This window comes from Arachis hypogaea, chromosome 20 (genome assembly GCF_003086295.3).
Source record: "Arachis hypogaea cultivar Tifrunner chromosome 20, arahy.Tifrunner.gnm2.J5K5, whole genome shotgun sequence".
In the NCBI taxonomy this organism is placed as follows: Eukaryota; Viridiplantae; Streptophyta; class Magnoliopsida; order Fabales; family Fabaceae; genus Arachis; species Arachis hypogaea.
In genome coordinates, this window is record NC_092055.1 from 14,048,422 (window position 1) to 14,067,705 (window position 19,284).

General features: G+C 39.9%; 2 protein-coding genes across 7 annotated transcripts; one reads left to right on the top strand and one right to left on the bottom strand.

Moving 5' to 3' along the window:
* The first annotated feature begins 664 nt into the window (after positions 1 to 664).
* LOC112785468 (uncharacterized) lies at positions 665 to 1,734 on the top strand. Its single transcript, XM_025828930.1, has 3 exons — positions 665 to 1,279; positions 1,321 to 1,506; positions 1,726 to 1,734. Exons 1-3 carry the CDS (start codon positions 665 to 667, stop codon positions 1,732 to 1,734), a joined length of 810 nt encoding a protein of 269 aa, XP_025684715.1.
* Positions 1,735 to 5,283: 3,549 nt separating this feature from the next.
* LOC112783268 (uncharacterized) lies at positions 5,284 to 10,695 on the bottom strand. 6 transcript variants are annotated; one of them, XM_025826135.3, is made up of 7 exons: positions 10,429 to 10,695; positions 7,681 to 7,732; positions 6,849 to 7,255; positions 6,572 to 6,631; positions 6,370 to 6,477; positions 6,069 to 6,114; positions 5,284 to 5,780 (listed from the first exon to the last, which is right to left on the bottom strand). In XM_025826135.3, the coding sequence occupies exons 3-7, from the start codon at positions 7,239 to 7,241 to the stop codon at positions 5,542 to 5,544; spliced, it is 846 nt and encodes a 281-aa protein (XP_025681920.1). In that variant the 5' UTR covers positions 7,242 to 7,255; positions 7,681 to 7,732; positions 10,429 to 10,695; the 3' UTR covers positions 5,284 to 5,541. The 6 variants fall into 6 exon arrangements, with proteins under 6 accessions (XP_025681920.1, XP_025681923.1, XP_025681924.1 ...); XM_025826138.3 differs by having other exon boundaries at positions 6,849 to 7,258; positions 8,354 to 10,695; XM_025826139.3 differs by having other exon boundaries at positions 6,849 to 7,258; positions 10,429 to 10,689.
* Positions 10,696 to 19,284: the final 8,589 nt, after the last annotated feature.

The following is a 19,284-nucleotide window of genomic DNA, read 5'->3' on the forward strand; positions in this document are numbered from 1 at the left end:
TGAATATGGCTAACATTGGGGTTAGGGAGGATATGGTGGAGCTGTTTGTAGTTCACAAAACAAGTGATATCCATGAGGTGGTTGAAGATGTACACTTGTTAGGGAGTACTGAAAGTAACATGCAAGTGAAGGGTGGTGGATCTGATGGGCAAGGCCCAATGGTTACAAGTGAGGCCCAAACAGTTGGACAGGTGGAGAAAAATTCTGGCCCAAATGTGGAGGAAGAAATTGTGGGTAACAAAGATGAATCAGATGAGGAAGGAGAGGGTAGTGATGGCAGTGAGGACGAGGACTATGAACCCAAGGGTGGTGAAGATGATAGTTGTGATTCATGGAGTTCTGATTCCAAAAATGGTGATGGTTCAGAAGATAGTGCTGCCGAAGTTGTGTTTGGTGATAGTGATGATGATAAGGAAGGGGCAGAGGGCTTAGTAGATGTCAACATCAGGGTAGGGGATAGATTCGAGGCTGCATCAACTGAAACCCAAACAGATGCAGCAAAAGCTAGTGGGAGTGCCAAAGGTAAGGAGAAGGTTGTTGCAGGTTTAGGTGATGAGGAAGAAGGATATGATTCTGAAGATTTCCTAGATATGCCTATTACTGATGATGATGAGAATGAAATAGTGTTGCAAAGAAGTATCCATTGCACAAGCAGCTAAAGGACATGAGTGAGTACAAGTGGGAGGTTGGAACTCTTTATGTCTCAAGAGAAGAGTTCAAGGATTGTGCCACTGCCTATGCTGTACACACTGGGAGGGGTTTGAGGTTTGATAAGGTTGATCTTCAGAGAGTGAAGGTCACTTGTGTGGAGGGTTGTAACTGGTTTGCATACTGTGGGAAGATTAAGAATGAGCAAACATGGCAATTAACCAGCTGCCATAACAAGCATAGCTGTTCTAGAGAGTTGAAAATTGGAATTATGCATGCAAAATGGTTGGACAAAGTGTTTCTAAAAAAGATCGCTGAGAATCCAAAAATAAAGCTCTCCACGCTAATGAACAAAGCATACAGCAAGTGGAATGTAGAGCTAACTAAGTCTAAAGCTGCCCGGGTTAAGCAGTTTGCACTTGATGAGTTACAAGGAACGTACATAGAGCAGTATCGGAGACTGTATGACTATTGTCATGAATTGCTGAGGTCTAACCCGGGTTCTACAGTTAAGTTGCAAGTGGAGAGACCACCTGAGTTTGCTTCTGAGAGACCAAAACCGGGTGTGGATTTAAGGCCAAAGTTCCAAAGACTCTATGTGTGCCTTGATGCATGCAAGAAGAGTTTTATGGTTTGCAACCAATAATTTGCCTTGATGGGTGCTTCATCAAGACACCATATGGAGGTCACCTTCTCACGGCTATTGGCTGGGACCCGAACGACCAGATACTGCCGATAGCCTACGCAGTAGTTGAAGCAGAGACTAAGGACACATGGACTTGGTTTCTCACGAATCTGTGTGATGACTTTGGTAGTGACAAGCTAATGAGATGCACCTTCATGTCTGACCAACAAAAGGTACTTATTTCTCTACTCACTTCATTCATATAATCAGTTTTAGTGTTAGACTTGCTGATAGCTACGTTATTGATCCTAGTTTAGTGTTAGAGTTGTTGCCTATAGTGAACCTAGTGATTGAAATGTATGACTTGTAGTATGAATTGTGCATGTCCATACTACTTCAAGTAAAAACTGATTAATTGTAATTGTCATTATCACATATCATGCTGATAATAGATTCTGTGATTAATTGAAATGTATGTACTTGGTTAATTGTCATTATCACATATCATGCTGATAATAGATTCTGTGATTTGAACTGTATGTACTTGGTTAATTGTCATTATCACATATCATGCTGATTTAATTACTACTTCAAGTAAAACTGATTTACTATGGATTTAGGGCTTAGTTCCAACCTTCGATGAGCTCATTCCCGGAGTGGATCATAGATTCTGTGTTAGACATCTTTATAGCAATTCCAGGAAGAGATTCCCATGTAGAATGCTGCAAAAGCCACTTATTTACAAGAGTGGGAGAGAAACATGGCTAAAATCCAAAAGGTTGATAATGGAGCCTACAACCACCTTATGGAGATTCCAACCAAATATTGGTGCCGGCATAAGTTTGGGACTTGGTCTAAGTGTGATACCTTGGTTAACAACATGTGTGAAGTATTTAACTCTGTGATTGTGGACGCCCGGGAGAAGCCTATAGTCAGTATGCTTGAAGACATCAGAGTATACATAATGAGGCGTTGGGCTGATAATAGGGATCGGATAATTGAATACCAAAGAGAGGTGTTGCCCGGTATCAGGACTAAGGTTGAAAAACAAGCTGATGCAAGTGGTAAGTGGGTGAGCACCTATGCTGGTCGTGACAAATATGAGGTAACTAGCATCCATGGAGGCAAAGAGAAGTTCGTGGTTGACTTGAAGAATCACGAGTGTTCGTGCAGGAAGTTTCAGTTGTCCGGAATCCCCTGTGCCCATGCCATGACCTGCATTAGGAAGATGTGCTTCAATGTGGACAACTTTGTTGCAAACTGTTACAAGAAGGAAACTTACTCTGACTGCTACCAACATGTGGTGTATCCAGTAAATGGCCCCAACCTGTGGGTGAAGACACAGTTTGATGACGTTTTGCCACCAGTCTACAGAAAACCCATTGGAAGGCCTAAACTGAAACGGAATAAAGCTGTAGATGAGAATTCAACTAGGGGAGGAGTGTCTCGCGATGGGCAGACTCAGAAGTGCTCCTATTGTTTTGCTAGAAGCCACAACAAACGGACCTGTCCAAAGAAGCGGAAAGTAGCTGCCACTACTTCGGTAAGTACAATAGTTGTTTTTTCTGGTTTTGGCTTCATTTTGCCTGATTGCATTCAAAGATTATAATGTCGTATTGTGGCTGTTAACTAGGCAAACAAAGTTGCTGGGTCTACAAGAAGAGCTACAAGAGTCATTTCTAGCACTATCTCAAGCACTGTGTCTAGTACTATCTCCAGCCAGGCTTCTAGGCAATCACAAGCTGCAGCTAAGAAGACCAACACATCAAGGCCAAAGAGAAAATCACCTTCCAATGATATCAGTTCCCAGCAATCTCAGGCTAGGTCAAAGAAGGCTAAGATGACTCCGTCAAACAATAATTCTGGACAACAACTCAAGGATGCTGCCAAGCACAACAATCTCAGAGTGCTGCCAACCCCATCCAAGCACGTCAGCATATCCCAACTGAAGTTTATGGCTAGGACACCTCCAAAAGCATGGAAGAAGATGTGATGATGATGATGTGTGCAGTTTCATGTTTTCTCTTTAGTATCATTATAATTTGTCAAAACTAGTTTAAAGACTCCCTTTTGTTATCTCATACAGTTGCTGTGGAGCAAATAATGTAGCTCCTATTTTGTTATTTTGCTGTGAACCTATTGTGCTTGTTGCTAATTATCTCATACAGATGTTGTGGAGCAAATAGTGTAGCTCCTATTTTGTTATTTTACTGTGAACCTATTGTGCTTGTTGCTAATGACAATCTTAATGGTTAGTGATTAAGTAATATATTACAGTTCAGATTGTTGTCATGATCATGACTTGCTTCATTTAAGCAGAATGCAAAATGTAACACTTTATTTCAGCTGCAAAATATAACAATGCAAAATATAACACTTTAAATAGAATGCATAATATAACATTGCAGCTGCACAATATATCACTGCACTTTTTTACACAAGCACAACATAGCATTTTGCCAAACTTAAATCATCAAAACATCATTTCATTACAATTTCATTCAGTTCAACAAAAAACCAACCATGTCAACATCAGTGCTATTTCTAGGCAAAAATACAGAGCACAAGTTGGGATCTAATGATATTCTCCTAAATCTCACTATCTCAACATCATTGTAGTAAAAGTCTCCCAAATTTGGTGCTGCTTGTTTTCTCACAAACCAATATTAGGGCAACTGTCCATCCAACTAAAGCAACTCCCACTGCAACCATGAACCTGAACTCAACCTTCTCCATTTTGCTCTTCAAATTTCTGACCTTCATCCTTAACCTTGAAACTTGTGGGGGCTCTTCCTCTGGTTCTGCCCATACAAAATAGCCGCATTCTTCTCCAATCTATACCAAATATGACACAACCGAGTCACACCCACAGATTGTCAAAACATATAACTCAACAACAAGAAACGCATGGCTAAAACTCACCCCAAAGTTAACGCAACCCCAGAACCTCCGCCCGGAATTTTCTGCCGTCGATGAGGTGGCGAGCACAGGCCGTTCCCCACAGTAGCAAGTTGTCCTCCTACGACGTGCCTGGTTTCTATTTCGTGTCGCCTGCTTGCTGCCGTGTGTCGCTTCAGATTGGCATGCATCAGCCTCCATCCTTTTTCAACCAGAGAAGTCGAGCTTCGCAGAAGGTGTAGCATCAAAGAGGAGAGAAGATTTGCAGAATTAGAGTTTCCAAGAGGATCATTCTTTGCTGTTTATCTGTTTCTTTTTTCTTTTATTTTTAATTCAATAACGGTCACATAAAAACGCCCTGCCACCGTGTACAATAACCTTCACGTATGCAACGCCGTTAACCAAATGTTAGTCATTTGGACGGTAGGACAACATTGATTCGATTTAGAAACGTTTGGGACACAAATAGGACGTTTAAAACGTTAGGGATAGGTTTGAGACTTACCCCAAACGTTGGGGACATAAATGATACTTTACTCTTAAAAGAAAGGTCAAGAATTAAAGAGATTTCCATGTTTTTATTTCTTTAATTTTAATTTATGGGTAACATGATAATAATTGCGGAAGAATAAAAGATTTTGGTTTCACAATTTTTTTAAGAAAAAATAGAAGCATCAAACGGGATTACACAGCACGGATACTGACCTTTAGATGAGTATGAAGAAATTATGTCGTTTAAACTATAACTCGTTAGCCCAATTAAGGTGCTTTAGACTCTCAAAATTATATATAAATTATAAAATCCTATTATGGCATGTTTGCCTAAAAGTAAAAGAAATAAATTTTGCTAACAAGGTATGTTTAATCTTGCCAACGGCCAAGTTAGTAACTTGTACAGTAGTACCAACCAATGAAGAAAGATTATTATTATTATTATTAAATCAAATAAATATTTGAAAAATGCACACGATGACTGATGACAAATAGATTCATGAAAATACTTAGCAACAAATTATCCCTTATAATTTATGAATTTGGTCGCTTACATCATAAAGATGGAAGTTATTCACAATTTAACTCGGACATATTTAGGGTTTCAAATATATGCAAAATTATCACACAAAAAACAAAGTGTAATGTAGATATCTTAGAGACTCATCGTGTTTTATTTCCATAGTTACAATTTACAAGAAATATTAAAAAAAAGTACAAGTGAACTCCAAAATTGTTCGGTTAGTCTTAGTCTTAAAATAAGATTATGAATATATACAAAGAGAAAACACAAGTACATCCAATTATTTTCCATTTCTTTCTTTGAGAATACTCAATCTCTATAATAAATCACATTGGATCAGCTCAGCTGCAAAAAACTAACTGGACACATTATTTGAATCCGAATACCCTTCAGTAAGTAATCGCCTCTCTTCCTCCTCTAACCTAGCAAGCCATTTGAATCCAAGATCACATCCTGCCTTTGCCGCTATCTGGAACTTTTCTCGTGCCATCTCTACCGGATCAATTGCAAGACTTTCTTTCCCCTTCCCAGCTTTGCGAGTAGCAGAACCTCTCTTCGAACTGAATTTTGTTATTGTTTCTGGAACCTTAACACCTGAGGCAGAATACTTTATTAGTATCATAGTGAAAAACTACGTGATAAAAAAGCGTAAGCAAGCCACCATATCAAATCCAATCTAATTTATGTTTAGACCATCCCCTTTGCTTTCTGCAATCATGCGCAATAGAGAAACCTACTTTTAAAACTGCTCGATTTTTAACCATAAAAAGATCTTGGTAAGCAAGGCATAACCAAATGATTGGGATGGGGATGAAAAGAACTGAAACACCCAACAATATAATACAACAAAATAAGGAAAGGAACACAAGCAGGCACACTGACCTTTAAGAAGAAGAGATCCAAATGCTATAGCTGCTCCGGCATGGCCCTGTGTACACATAAAGATTAAAAATAAGAAACCAGCACAAAATATTCTATAATCAAGAAACTAAAAAATCTGAACTTCTCAGACTCCTGAATGAAACAATAATGAAATAAATCAATTAGGTTATGCTTAGACTCTTCTAGATTACAAAGGGTGTAGACAATGTTGCGCTGACCAAAACCGGGACTAACCAGACATATAAGGAAACTAAAATCAAGATAGTTTAACAAGCAATACAAGTCTAGTATCTCATATTACCTTCTCTGAAGCCCTATGAAAACACCACAATGCTGAAGCAATATCTTGCTTCACGCAATCGCCCGTCAAATATACAGCACCCAAAAGGTAAAGAGCACCTGGATGCAACTAGAACACAACACAATAAGCACAAGTAAGGTTTTGTCAGGAATTCATAAAACAGGGAAACCAAAAACCTTCAATATAGGTAAGGGAAACATACCTGATCAACAGCTTTCTGCAAATAATAAAAAGCTTGTTGATCTGATTGGACGTAGTCATTCTGCGACAGAAAAGTAATATATCAGCAATCATCATTATGTGTCAATCTAATTCTTAACATCAAAACCAGGCAAGTAAAATAAACAAGAAACCAGTGATCCCATTCCCTAAACCTCACTAGCTAACAAAAAAATAAAAATCACATAATAGAAAACTTGAATCCACAAATGATACAATACAAATTAATAACCTAGCATTTCAGTGAGTCAGTGACGCACCTCAATTCTCAATTGACAACCCAATGCAAATTGTGCATCAGCATCACCCATGTCAGCAGCTTCGACCAATAAAGCAGCTCCAACGGCTTTATTAGCGCCAGGAACATGATACTTCATGTGCAATCTGGATAACCAATACCTAGCATGCGTGTTGGTGTTGTCAGCCTCCAAAGCAAGCTCAAAATTCTCCTTTGCTCTAAGAAGCAGAGGGATGAGGCGTGTATCATTGAGCTCGCAGTAATCAATTACCCTATCGACCTCCTTCAACGCGTTCCAACCTTTTGCGATGAACGCCATCGCCTTCTTGTTCCTATCATGCATTCCTCTCTGCTGATTCAATTGGAAGAAACAAGTGGCAGAGGGTTTCCGCAAGGACAATGCCCTCCACAGCATCTTTCTCGATGGAGCTGCTTCACGGTGGTGAGAGGAAAGAGTGAGAAAAGAAGAATGGTGGCATTGAGGCATATAAGTATAACCTAAAACCCTAAACCCTGATCCGGGTGAAAACCAGGTGTAGATTAGAGGTGTTCAGTTTGCGGTTAGGTTCGGTTTTTTGAGAAAAAAAATCATTCGAACTAATTATATATAAAATATTCGATTTGTTTTTGTGAAGCCAACTTGTTTGGTTTGATTTTTCGGTTTTTGCCGCTAATTAAAAAAAAATAACATGTCCTAAATTTCTAATCATATCTAGTATACTAAAAACTTGTCCTAAGCTATTTTCAACTAATAATATGCAAAATAATACCAAGTACCAACATATAATTAACAAAATAACAAGTTCAATTTCATGAAGTAATAAAAGGTTACACAGCACAATAATAAAAATTACCAATTCCACCTTCTAATTCACCAAAGACGCATTAAGTTTCTTTTGTTCTTCCCTGCATGAAAGCCACCACAAACATCAATTAAACATCAGAGAGTAAAAAATATGAAAAGACAAATATTTGGTCAACAATTTGACAATTTTGTTTCTAGAATGTTTAAAAATACAACACAACTACTATTTGCTAATTCCTATTCATAAATTCTCAATTTGCCAAACCTTCCCATTACCCAGCACACTTAATTTAAGGTGGTCCAACAAAGTAATCACCAACTATTCTACATAGTTTGCAACGAGATACTACCATGTGATCAAAACAGATCATGTCACTTTGCTTATGCAGTTATCCAAGAGATCGATGAAATATTCATTATGTTCACGACCACAATTCAAATGCATAACAAATCAAGAATCAAGAACAACGACCAAGAAAATCAGAATTAAAAATCAAGAATCCGAACAAAAAAAAAATCAAGAACAAATTAAAAATGTCCCAACCAACAATCAGTAACAAATTAAAAATCATAAATCAGAACACAAAAATTAGAATAACAGCCATAAATCAGAATCCGAACACAAAAATTAGAAATTTAGAATTAACAAGACAAAACCAAAATAAAAAAAATAAGGTCAGAACAAAAAGAAATCAAAATCAATAAATAATTAGAAGAATTACCTGAGACTCGAGACTAGAGCAGGACGAAAAAACCGAACAACAGACATGACGGTGAGACACGAAGCTGGAAACGGAGGGACTACGGATAGAGGTTGGATGGAGACGAACGGAGCACGACGGCGACGACAAAACCGAGGAGCAGAGGAAGTGTGTGGCTGAGAACTATGATGCTGGACGGCGATGCGACTGTGAAGTTGTCCGTCGCCGGCAAAGAGTGGAGAGTTTTGAGGTTACGGGCATGAGGGTGGGTGAGTGCGGCCCTTTGGAGAGTGGAGAGAGTGTGTGGTGTGATGCGAGTGATTTAGTTTGGGGTTAGGTTTTACTGATTTTCTGTGGAATTAAAGGTATACCAACCTAAATACCTAAAATTAAATTATACTTTTACATGCCAATGAGTTATAGCCAAGGTTATGAAAACCGAACCGGTCATCAAACCTCTTTAGTCACTGGTTCACTGGTTCATTGGTCCAACTAGTCCAACCAGTGATTCAACCGAAAAAACCGTTTTAGAATAAAATAATAAATAAATTATAAAGGACCAAAGATGAGGGTACTCCAAGAACTCCTATTAGATGCAACAGCATTCAACATTATCACATATTTTCACACACACATACAAAGCCTTAACTCAAAGAACAACCACAGCAAGTGACTTGGAAAGAAAATGTAAACACCGAAACAATCACAAGCATACAGAACATGTGAATATTATTATAGCAAACATAATAATAAAATAGCTCTTCTAATGCGTCTCTGAAAATATCCCAAATCAAGAAAACTACATAATCTGATCCACTTGATTCAAAAAGCTACATATATTAGAAAAATTAAGAATCAACTAAAAGAAAAAGAAAAGGATGGCCTGGTTGATTCGATTCAATTGCCTGAGATGAAGAATCAAACAGGGCTGAGAAGCTGAGAGTTTAAATGTTAAACCTCAATATTCAAATAACATGACTCCATTATTGTTATTATTACACCCTTCTAATGTCACAAACTCAATATATATTATAGTCTGTTGACACTTGTGTATTCACAACTTGGCCTCATCATTCTGATTCATACCTTAAGTAGAAGAAAAAGTCCCAATAAGCTTTCGTTACAATTTTATCCAGAGAGTTGGGGTTTTGGTTCGGAGTTCATGCCAATGATAATGACGAGAGGGATGAATCCGTGAATCAATAACATAGGCAGTGCAAATTTTAACAAAGTTCACCACAATGATTAACAACAACAAAAAGCAATGAAGGAACACTCAGTAATATAGGCAGTGCAAATTTTAACAAAGCTCATCACAATGATTAACAACAAAAAGCACTGAAAGAACAGTGAATCATTAACATGGGCAGTGCAAATTTAAAATTTAAAAGTTATCAATTTAAAATTTATCATCAAATACAATCAGTGAGCAAAGCCAAGCAATCAAGCACTGACTGAGCATTCTGTTCTGATTCTGTGACTGGGAAGTAACAAATTCAGCAACAAATTTAACAAATCCTAGTAAAGTCCCGATTTACACAGCAAAAAGACAAATTTATTGATTACCAATTCAGCAAAGGGAAATCTGGAAAAGAGAGAACACTAAACCAAAACATTAACCAATAGTCACAAAACACTAAACCTTCACCCAGCAATTACAAACAAAGCCCGCAATTACAAACATTAGCACATTATAAAACATTCCAAAACACTAAACCTTCACCCAGCAAAACCAGCAACTACAAACAAAGCCATCAGTAAATTTGAACAAAAAAATTAAGAGCCATCAGCAACTAACAGAGCCATCGAGCCATCAGTAACAGAGCCATCAGTAACAGAGCAAAGAATTGAAAGCAACAGACTAACAGAGCCATCGAGCCATCAATAAATTTGAAAAAAAAAATTTACAGCCATCAGCAACCAGCAAATACAAGACAGATCCATCAGCACAGACAATTACAATTTACAAAACATTACAAGAAAAATGGAACAAAAATTGAACACCAATTTCAGAACTTCAAACGAAGAAGAAGACCGAACATTCAGAAATTAAAAGGAAGAAGCGAAGGCGAAGAATTGAAAGCAGGGCCACTAACCTGGATTCCGTGCCGAGAAGCCAGCGAAGATGAAAACGACGTGCCGAGCAACCTGGGGGAAGAGGAAGATGAAAACTACGTGCCAGCGAAGATAAAAACGACACGGGGAAGAGAAAGCAGCGGCGGCGCTGAGGACCTGGGGACGGCGGCGGCGATGAAGGGCTAGGGTTTTCCTTGGCTTCAGAGGTCTCCAGGGAGTGCCCGAATGATTGGGGGAAGAAGAGGGGGGAGGGGGGAGTTTGGGTTCACGAATGGTTCTGCAGTTCTGCTTTTTTTTTTTTTTTTCCCAAATAAACAAAACGGCGCCGTTTTATTCGAACCGGCCGATTATCAATCCGATCCAACCGGCCAATAATCGGCCGGTTTGACGGTTTTCAAGCGGTTTTTTCTCCAACGGTTATAAATATCGGACCAGATCGTTTTTAATACTGGTTCCTGGTTAAACCGGTTCGACTAGCCAGTCTGGTCCGATTTTTAAAACCATGGTTATAGTTCAAATGGCTTAATATTTTCATACTCATTTAAGAGGTATAAAAAAAATCAAGAACTCTAATTATTGTTTTTGGTATCTCTTATTATAATTGAGATTGAATGGCAAAATTAGTAGAATGTCCATTCTAATGAATGGAAGTTCAAACCCAGAATCATGTTTGCGTTTAAAGGAAAAAAATTAGGCAAACAAAAATTACAGCGTTCAAGAAGATTGAACGTATTTTTTGTGCTTTCAACGTGTTTGCTAAACACACACATAATCTCTCTATACTCACCTAAAAAAATCGCAGGTTCGAGTCTACCTATCTTTAGTTAAATAAAAATTACACTTCTACATTATGAAACTAACGTTTGCGTTAAAAAAACATTATATCCAACACCTCAAAGGCAAAAAAGACGCTGTGCAGTGAAGGAGATTTATACTAAAATAAATATGTAAAAAAGAGGTTTATACAAACTAATTCTTTATTCATAAATATCAACAAAAATAATGTTACAATCTAAAAAATCAATGTTTTAAAAGGAGTAAAAAAAAAATCTACGGGCACTACTTCAAAATAATTAAAAACTAAAACGAAAGAAAATTGATTCAAGAAATTAATAATAGTATCAGTTTATTTCCTATGCATAAGCATCTTCACTCTCATCCCAACAATCATTATGTGCTGGCATCTCATTCTCTCCAACAAATTTACAGTCGTCACCTTCATCGACAACAATAGATGTGGTGACTCGAAGCTTCACATCAAATGGCCAAATTCCTGCATAGCGGTTACATCTAGACATTTTCATGATCTCCCTGGCAAATTCGCATATGGAAGGCATAATTTCATCTAATAACTCAGTTGACAAAAACATTGAAAAGAAGGTTTCTTGCAAGTATTTGAATTTCTCTTTGACATCATCATTGGTGGGTTGCAAATAACTAAGAATTTTATTCCAGGAAACCAAAAAGGTTTGGTTGATAGTAGTGGAAGTAAAAGAAGAGAATTCATCATCAATATGTGGTTTAGAACTTGATTTCTTAGTGAATTTTCTATGTTAGATCATTTAATTGATACAACAAAAGTTTATATGGAAGCGATTATAAAATGAATTTTCTTCGGCTATAGGCCATAAAGATAGTTTTTTAGAACATGTGAATTCTATTGAATAGGTGTAAGATCCGGTTAATTATCGGCTAATTAACCCATAAATGAGAATTTATTCTAGAAAGCCAAAAATGTTATTTTTATGGCTTAATATGATAGAGGAGATTGAGACGAGAATTTCGGTACCAATTTTATAGAAATCGGACCAAGATTGGACCGAACGGGCCAAACCGATCCAACCGGACCCAAAGTGGGCCCTTGGCCCAACTAAACTAAACCAAAACCCTAGTTTTTAGCACTCTCTCTCCTCACAACACACAAACACACGCTGAAAATGGAGGCCATGGAGGGAAGAACACTCTCTCAAGTTCTCTCCCTTGGTTGATCTTCAAACCACCATAACTTTTGATCTAGAGCTCCGATTGTCGCACCGTTTGTGGCCACGCGTTCACTGCGGAGAGCTCTACAAAACCCATACAATCAATCTTGAGGTAAGCCACGTTTTTCTCTTCTAATTTTCAGCCTTGATTTCGAGTTTCATGAGCAAAAATGTTGAGATTTTGGGCTCTTTGATGTTATAGGGCCCAACTCTCTTGAAGGAGAAGGTTAATCTTGTCTCCTTGGACCTTGGGTGTGGTAAGATTCTCAACTCTACTGTAATTTGTTGTTCTATGATGTTTGGGTATTGAGATATTGTGTATGGGTATGATGATTGTGGCTTAGGTTGTGTATATGTGAATATTGGAGCTTGATTGGTGATTTTGGAAAGCTTGGGAGAGGATTTTGTGTGATAAAATCTATTCTTGGAGGTGTTGAGACCTTGAGAGCTTGTGGACAAGTGGTTTGGAAGTGCTCCGGTTGAGCTTGGAAAATCGGCTAAGGTATGGTTTCGGTTTCCCGTATCTAATATGTAATGTGGTAGGAAATACTTAGGCTAGAGGCCCTAAGATAGGCATTGAATGGTTGATATTGTTAAATGGTTGAGATATATGATGTGATCATATATGTGATTATGAATATTGATGCCTTGATTGTGTGATATATGAGAAAATGCATGTTGTGATATATGCTTGATGAATGAATGAGGTTGAATTGATGGGTGGTACCATGTTGATGGTGAGTATGATGTTGATTATGTATAATGATGGTTGATTGAAAATGGTATTATTGGAAATTGGGATGAGGAAGGATGTATGACATGATATTGTGTTTGTCCTTTAGCCATTTGATTGAGAAGTGTTAAAATGGTTGGATGTGGTTTTGGGAACCTTGGTAAAGTGTCAATGTGTGAGTTGAGGATGGCTTGATATTGATTTTTGGTACATTTTGATTGATTTCAAAGAAAAGTGATTAAATTGGCATGTTTTGATTGATTTTGAAAAGAGTTGAAAGTGGCTTGTTTTGAAAATGGCACTTTATGGTTTTGTATAAAAACATGGTTTTTGGGCATACTTTGACGGGACATAACTTGGACTACGGATCTCTGATTTGTGCCAAATCTATTTAGAAATGAAATTGGATCCGGGATGTCTATGCCGTTCGAAGAACGGGTGAAAAACGATTTAAAATGAGAAAGTTATGTCCGTCGGAAGATTGGGGGTTGAATCTGTAAATTCTGCAGCTTTTAACTTAGAAAATTTTTAGCAGAATGACCCTCCGCGCGTAGGCGCACTTGGCGCGTACGCGCCGTTCTTTGAGAAAGTACCATCCACGTGTGCGCGTGGTGTGCGCGGGCGCGTCGATGCGCTGTACCAAATGCCCAACCATTTTCCCGAGAGTTGTGCCAGAGTTGTGCCAGTTTTGTGCCTGGGGCGCAAGAACACCCACGCGTACGCGTGGCTGACGCGTGTGCGTCGTTGGCTAATTTTCAATCCCCGCGTCCGCGCGTATGACGCTTGCGCGTCGATGGGTTTTAAGGCCATCCACGCGTGCGCGTGGAGTGCGTGTACGCGTGGCCTTGTTTTCATCCCAAACTTGATTTTTGAGTTTTAAAAGCCAAATTTCATACTTCTAAGCCTCCGATCTCACCATTTATGTCTTAAATCATTATGATGTTCCTAGCATGAGAAGAGGGGCTAGCGAATATGGTAACTTGTGAGTGAAGTAAGGGAAAAATGAATGATCAATGAGGATCAAAAATGATTATGTGAGATGCGGAGGATGGCGGTGGAAATGCTTGTTATGCCATGGGCCGAAGAGCCATAATTGTTAATGAATTGGCTGGTTATGGATTTAACCGTGAGCCGGATGGCTGGATTATGCCGTGTGACGGTGGAGCCATGTTTATGGCTAAGTATAAATGCATATATGCTGTTGAATGAATTGTGAATATTTGCACTTCCACCATCAGAGATGAGGGTTTCCCTGGGAGGAAGCAGTGGCTAGCCACCACGTGCTCCAGGTTGAGACTCGAAGCTCTGTTAACCCTAGGTCGTAAGTGTGGTCGGGCACTGTGAAAGGCCCGGATGAGCTCGCCCCCGTAAATATTCACCAGTGAGGGTGATGGATATGGATCATGATTATGATCAAGTTTATGATGAGTATAACTCGAGTTGGGGATGCGCGACAGAGGGACAGTCCAATGGTTAGCTACCAAGACTTGTCGGGTTGGCTCTATAACCGACAGATGATATCATCAGCCACTAGGGACAGGCATTCATCATATGCATACTATATGAATTGTTTGAGATTGCCTATTTGACTGCATATTACTTGCTAATTGTCTAAATGCCTTACCTGTTCCTATTTGTAAATCTCTTGTCTAATATAACTGTGTTTGCTATATTATACTCCTGCTGGTGGTTGGGAGGTCTGAAGAAATTGGAAAGGAAAGTATTAGTTAGACTGAAGAATCTTTAGTCAGTTGCCACTTATGGTTTAGCTCGTTTATAAGCTTTGATATTATCTGGAGGAAGTTCTAGGATTGCCTTCGGCTTTCCTCTATTATTATGTATTATATATGTGGAAGCTGTTACCGTGCTGGGACCTCTGGTTCTCACCCGTGCGGATTTTGTGGTTTTCAGATGCAGGACGCGAGGCTTCTCGTTGAGGCATGCTGGAGACTTCTGGATTAGCGAAGATCCTTGTTCTCGGGGCTCTGTTTTGGTTTATATATCTTGTTTAGATACTTTTATATCCATTAAATAATACAAACTGTGATGACTCCTCTTATAGGAGGTTTTGGAGAATAGGTTTCTGTATTTGTGCCCCTTTGGGTTTCCTTTGGGGTTTCCTTATTTTATTACATGTATATATTGCTATGCTCGGACCGGTTATCTTCGCAGCCGGATTTTGAGTCTTGATATTCCTGTTTTTGACACTCCTTTGTATATATATATATAACCTCGCGTTAGCTTATCCCGGTTTGTTATGTTTATCGATCGGAGTGTTGCGCTTTCGAGTTACGGTTTTTGTTTACCCCTTTTTTCTACAAAGGCTCCTAGTTATAATCAATTATTCATACTACTATACGTACTAAATTTATGTTATAGAGGTCGTAATACCTTGCCATCTCTGAATTATGACTTAAGCATAAGACTCTGTATGGTAGGGTGTTACATTATGGTATCAGAGCAGTTCGTTCCTGTAGAGCCTGAGGGATGGACTGACTATGCTTCTGTGCATTCTCTGTATGTGTGTTATGTGCTATTAGTATATCTGCTTGATATAATTGGCATAAACATTCATGAGCATGCATTTGGGACTTTGAAGCACTAGACTTCCGATATTGAGACTGATCAACTTAATATCGATTGTTTGGTGTGTATAGAAACTAGATGGCGCCTCGTGGACGCGGTAGAGGTCGTAGGAGCGGTCATACGAATGCTCGTGCACCGAAGATTAACCCTAATGACCCGGTAAACTTTATGACTGCATTGGAGAACGTGGCTGCTGCTATGCAAGCCATTGTTGAGGCTCTTGGTCAACAGATGAACAACCATGATAATGACGGAGGTGGAGTTCAGGACCCGATGACACTGGCAAACTTTTTGAAGGTTAATCCACTTAAGTTCAAGGGAACCACTAGCCTGACTGAGGCCGATACATGGTTTCAGGCCATGGAACGAGCACTGCAAGCGCAGGTGGTACCTGAAGGGCAGCGTGTAGAGTTTGTTACCTATTTGCTCACTGGGGAAGCGTCGCATTGGTGGCAAGGAATCCGACGCTTCCTGCAGCAGGGTGATGATTATATCACCTGGGATGTCTTCCAAGAGAAGTTCTATAAGAAGTACTTTCCGACTTCTGCCAGGACGGCCAAGGAGCTTGAATTGTTGCAGCTGAAGCAGGGTACTATGTTCGTATCTGAGTATACTGACAAGTTTGAGGAGCTGTTCAGATTCTCTCGTATGTGTCAAGGGAGTCCGGTGGAATATGAGGAATGGAAGTGTGTTAAGTACGAAGGAGGACTCTGGAGCGATATTTTCAGTTCGGTGGGGCCAATGGAGATTAGGACTTTCTCCGAGTTGGTGAACAAGTGTAGGGTTGCTGAAGAGTGTGTGAAGATGGCAGCCATTGAGAAAGGAAGTCATAAAGGATCATTTCTACATAACCGAGGGAAGAGTTTTGCACCTAGAGGTCCGCCTTTCAAGAGGGGAGGCCCAACAACAACTACTCCCAAGGAAAAAGGTTTGGGAAGCAACCTCAGAATGATCAAGCTTGTACTAGGTATGGAAGTCACCATCCGGGAGTACCATGCAAGGCCGGATGGGGTTTGTTCTACAATTGTAGAAAGGCGGGGCATAGAGCCGCAAGTTGTCCAGAGCAGCAGAAGCAAGCTGCTGGGAAAGCACAACATACCGGTCGGGTGTTCACCACCTTAGCTAGGGGTGCAGAGGGATCCGAGATACTCATTCGAGGTAACTGTGAAATGGCTGGTCAAACTTTAAATACTTTATTTGATTCGGGAGCATCGCATTCATTCATTGCATTTGAGAAAGCCCATGAGTTAGGATTGAAGATCGTAACCTTAGGTTATGACCTAAAAGTATATAATGCTACCCATGAAGCCATGGTAACTAGGTTAGGATGCCCGAAAGTTTCGTTTAGGTTCAAGCAGCGTGATTTTGTCCATAATTTAATCTGCTTACCGATGATCGGTCTTGATCTTATCTTGGGATTGGACTGGTTATCTGAGAACCATGTCCTGCTTGATTGTTCTACAAAGTCGGTGTACTTTATGCCGGAAGATACAGACGGGCCGGTTGTGGTGAATAGTTACTACTTAATTCGATGATGGTGAACTGTTCCGGAATCGAATGTCAGGGTATCCTGTTGTTAACCGCGGGTGTTTCGGGTGATGACCAAATGTTGGATCAGATTCCGGTAGTGTGTGAGTTTCCGGAAGTGTTTCCCGATGATATTGAGGAATTTTCACCTAATCGAGAGGTCGAGTTTGCTATTGAATTGGTGCCTGGGGTGGGACCAATCTCAAGCGCTCCTTATAGAATGTCACCGTTAGAGATGGCCGAGCTAAAGTCTTAGCTAGAGGAATTGTTGGGTAAGAACTTTATCCGACCAAGTGTTTCCCCGTGGGGTGCTCCAGTGTTACTGGTAAAGAAGAAGGATGGGAGTATGCGACTCTGTGTGGATTACAGGCAGCTAAACAAGGTCACCATAAAGAATAAGTACCCATTGCCAAGGATTGATGATCTCATGGATCAGTTACAAAGAGCTGGGGTTTTCTCCAAGATCGATTTGCGATCCGGTTATCACCAGATAAGGGTGAGGGGTGAAGATATCCCTAAGACCGCTTTCAGGACTCGTTATGGTCATTACGAGTACACTGTGGTGTCCTTTGGGTTGACGAACGCTCCTGCAGTATTCATGGATTACATGAATAGAGTGTTCCGTCCATTTTTGGATAAATTCGTTGTTGTCTTCATTGACGACATACTAATTTACTCCAAGAAGAAGAGCATGCGGAACAGTTGAGGACCGTGTTGCAAATTCTAAAGGAGAAGAAACTCTATGCGAAACTGTCTAAGTGTGAGTTTTGGAAGGATGAGGTAAAGTTTTTGGGTCACGTGGTGAGTAAGAAGGGAATAGCCATAGATCCAACTAAGGTGGAAGCTGTGATGGATTGGAGGCAACCAACCACAGTAACTGAGATAAGGAGTTTTCTGGGTTTAGCTGGCTATTATCGAAGGTTCATCAAGGACTTTTCGCAATTAGCTTTGCCGTTGACAAAGTTAACCCGCAAAGAGACTCCGTTTGTTTGGACTCCTGAGTGCGAGGAGAGCTTTCAGATATTGAAGAAAAAGTTGACCACTGCACCTGTGTTGGTGTTACCTGAGCCGAACGAACCATTTGAGGTGTACTGTGATGCCTCACTAAAGGGTCTAGGATGCGTGCTGATGCAGCATCATAATGTGGTGGCGTATGCCTCACGACAATTGAGACCTCATGAAGTTAGTTACCCTACGCACGATTTAGAACTCGCTGCGGTCGTGTTTGCCTTGAAGGCGTGGAGGCATTATCTCTATGGGATTAAGTTCCAAGTCTTCTCCGATCACAAGAGCTTGAAATATCTCTTTGATCAGAAAGAGCTTAATATGAGGCAAATGAGGTGGATGAAATTATTGAAGGACTACGACTTTTAGTTGAATTACCATCCGGGAAAGGCAAATGTAGTGGCGGATGCGTTAAGTCGGAAGTCGTTATATGCGACTTGGATGATGCTTCAGGAGGAGAAGTTGCTCAAGTGATTCGAGAGTCTAAAAATTGGTGCTCGAGAAGTATCTGGAACCTTGTGTTTGAGCCGATTAGAAATCTCGAGTGATTTTAAGTCCGAGCTCCTAAAGGCTCATGAAAATGATGAAGCATTATGGAAGGTGTTACCGGCTATCGAGCAAGGAAAACAGTGGAGAGTGTCGGAAGAAAAAGATGGGTTATGGAGATTCAAGGGTAGGATCATTGTGCCGGATGTTGGCACTTTGAGGCAAGATATCTTAAAGGAGGCACACAAAAGCGGATTCTCCATTCACCCGGGAAGTACTAAGATGTACCATGATTTAAAGGCGATGTTTTGGTGGCCGGGTATGAAGAATGATGTGGCGGAATATGTTTCAAAGTGCTTAACTTGCCAAAAGGTAAAGATTGAACATCAAGGACCATCTAGGATGTTGCAACCTTTAGAGGTTCCGCAATGGAAGTGGGAAAGTATTGCAATGGACTTTGTGTCGGGATTGCCAAGGACTAGGACTAGTTTTGATGCTATCTGGGTGATTGTGGACCGACTGACGAAGTCAGCTCACTTTTTGCCCATTCGGATGAC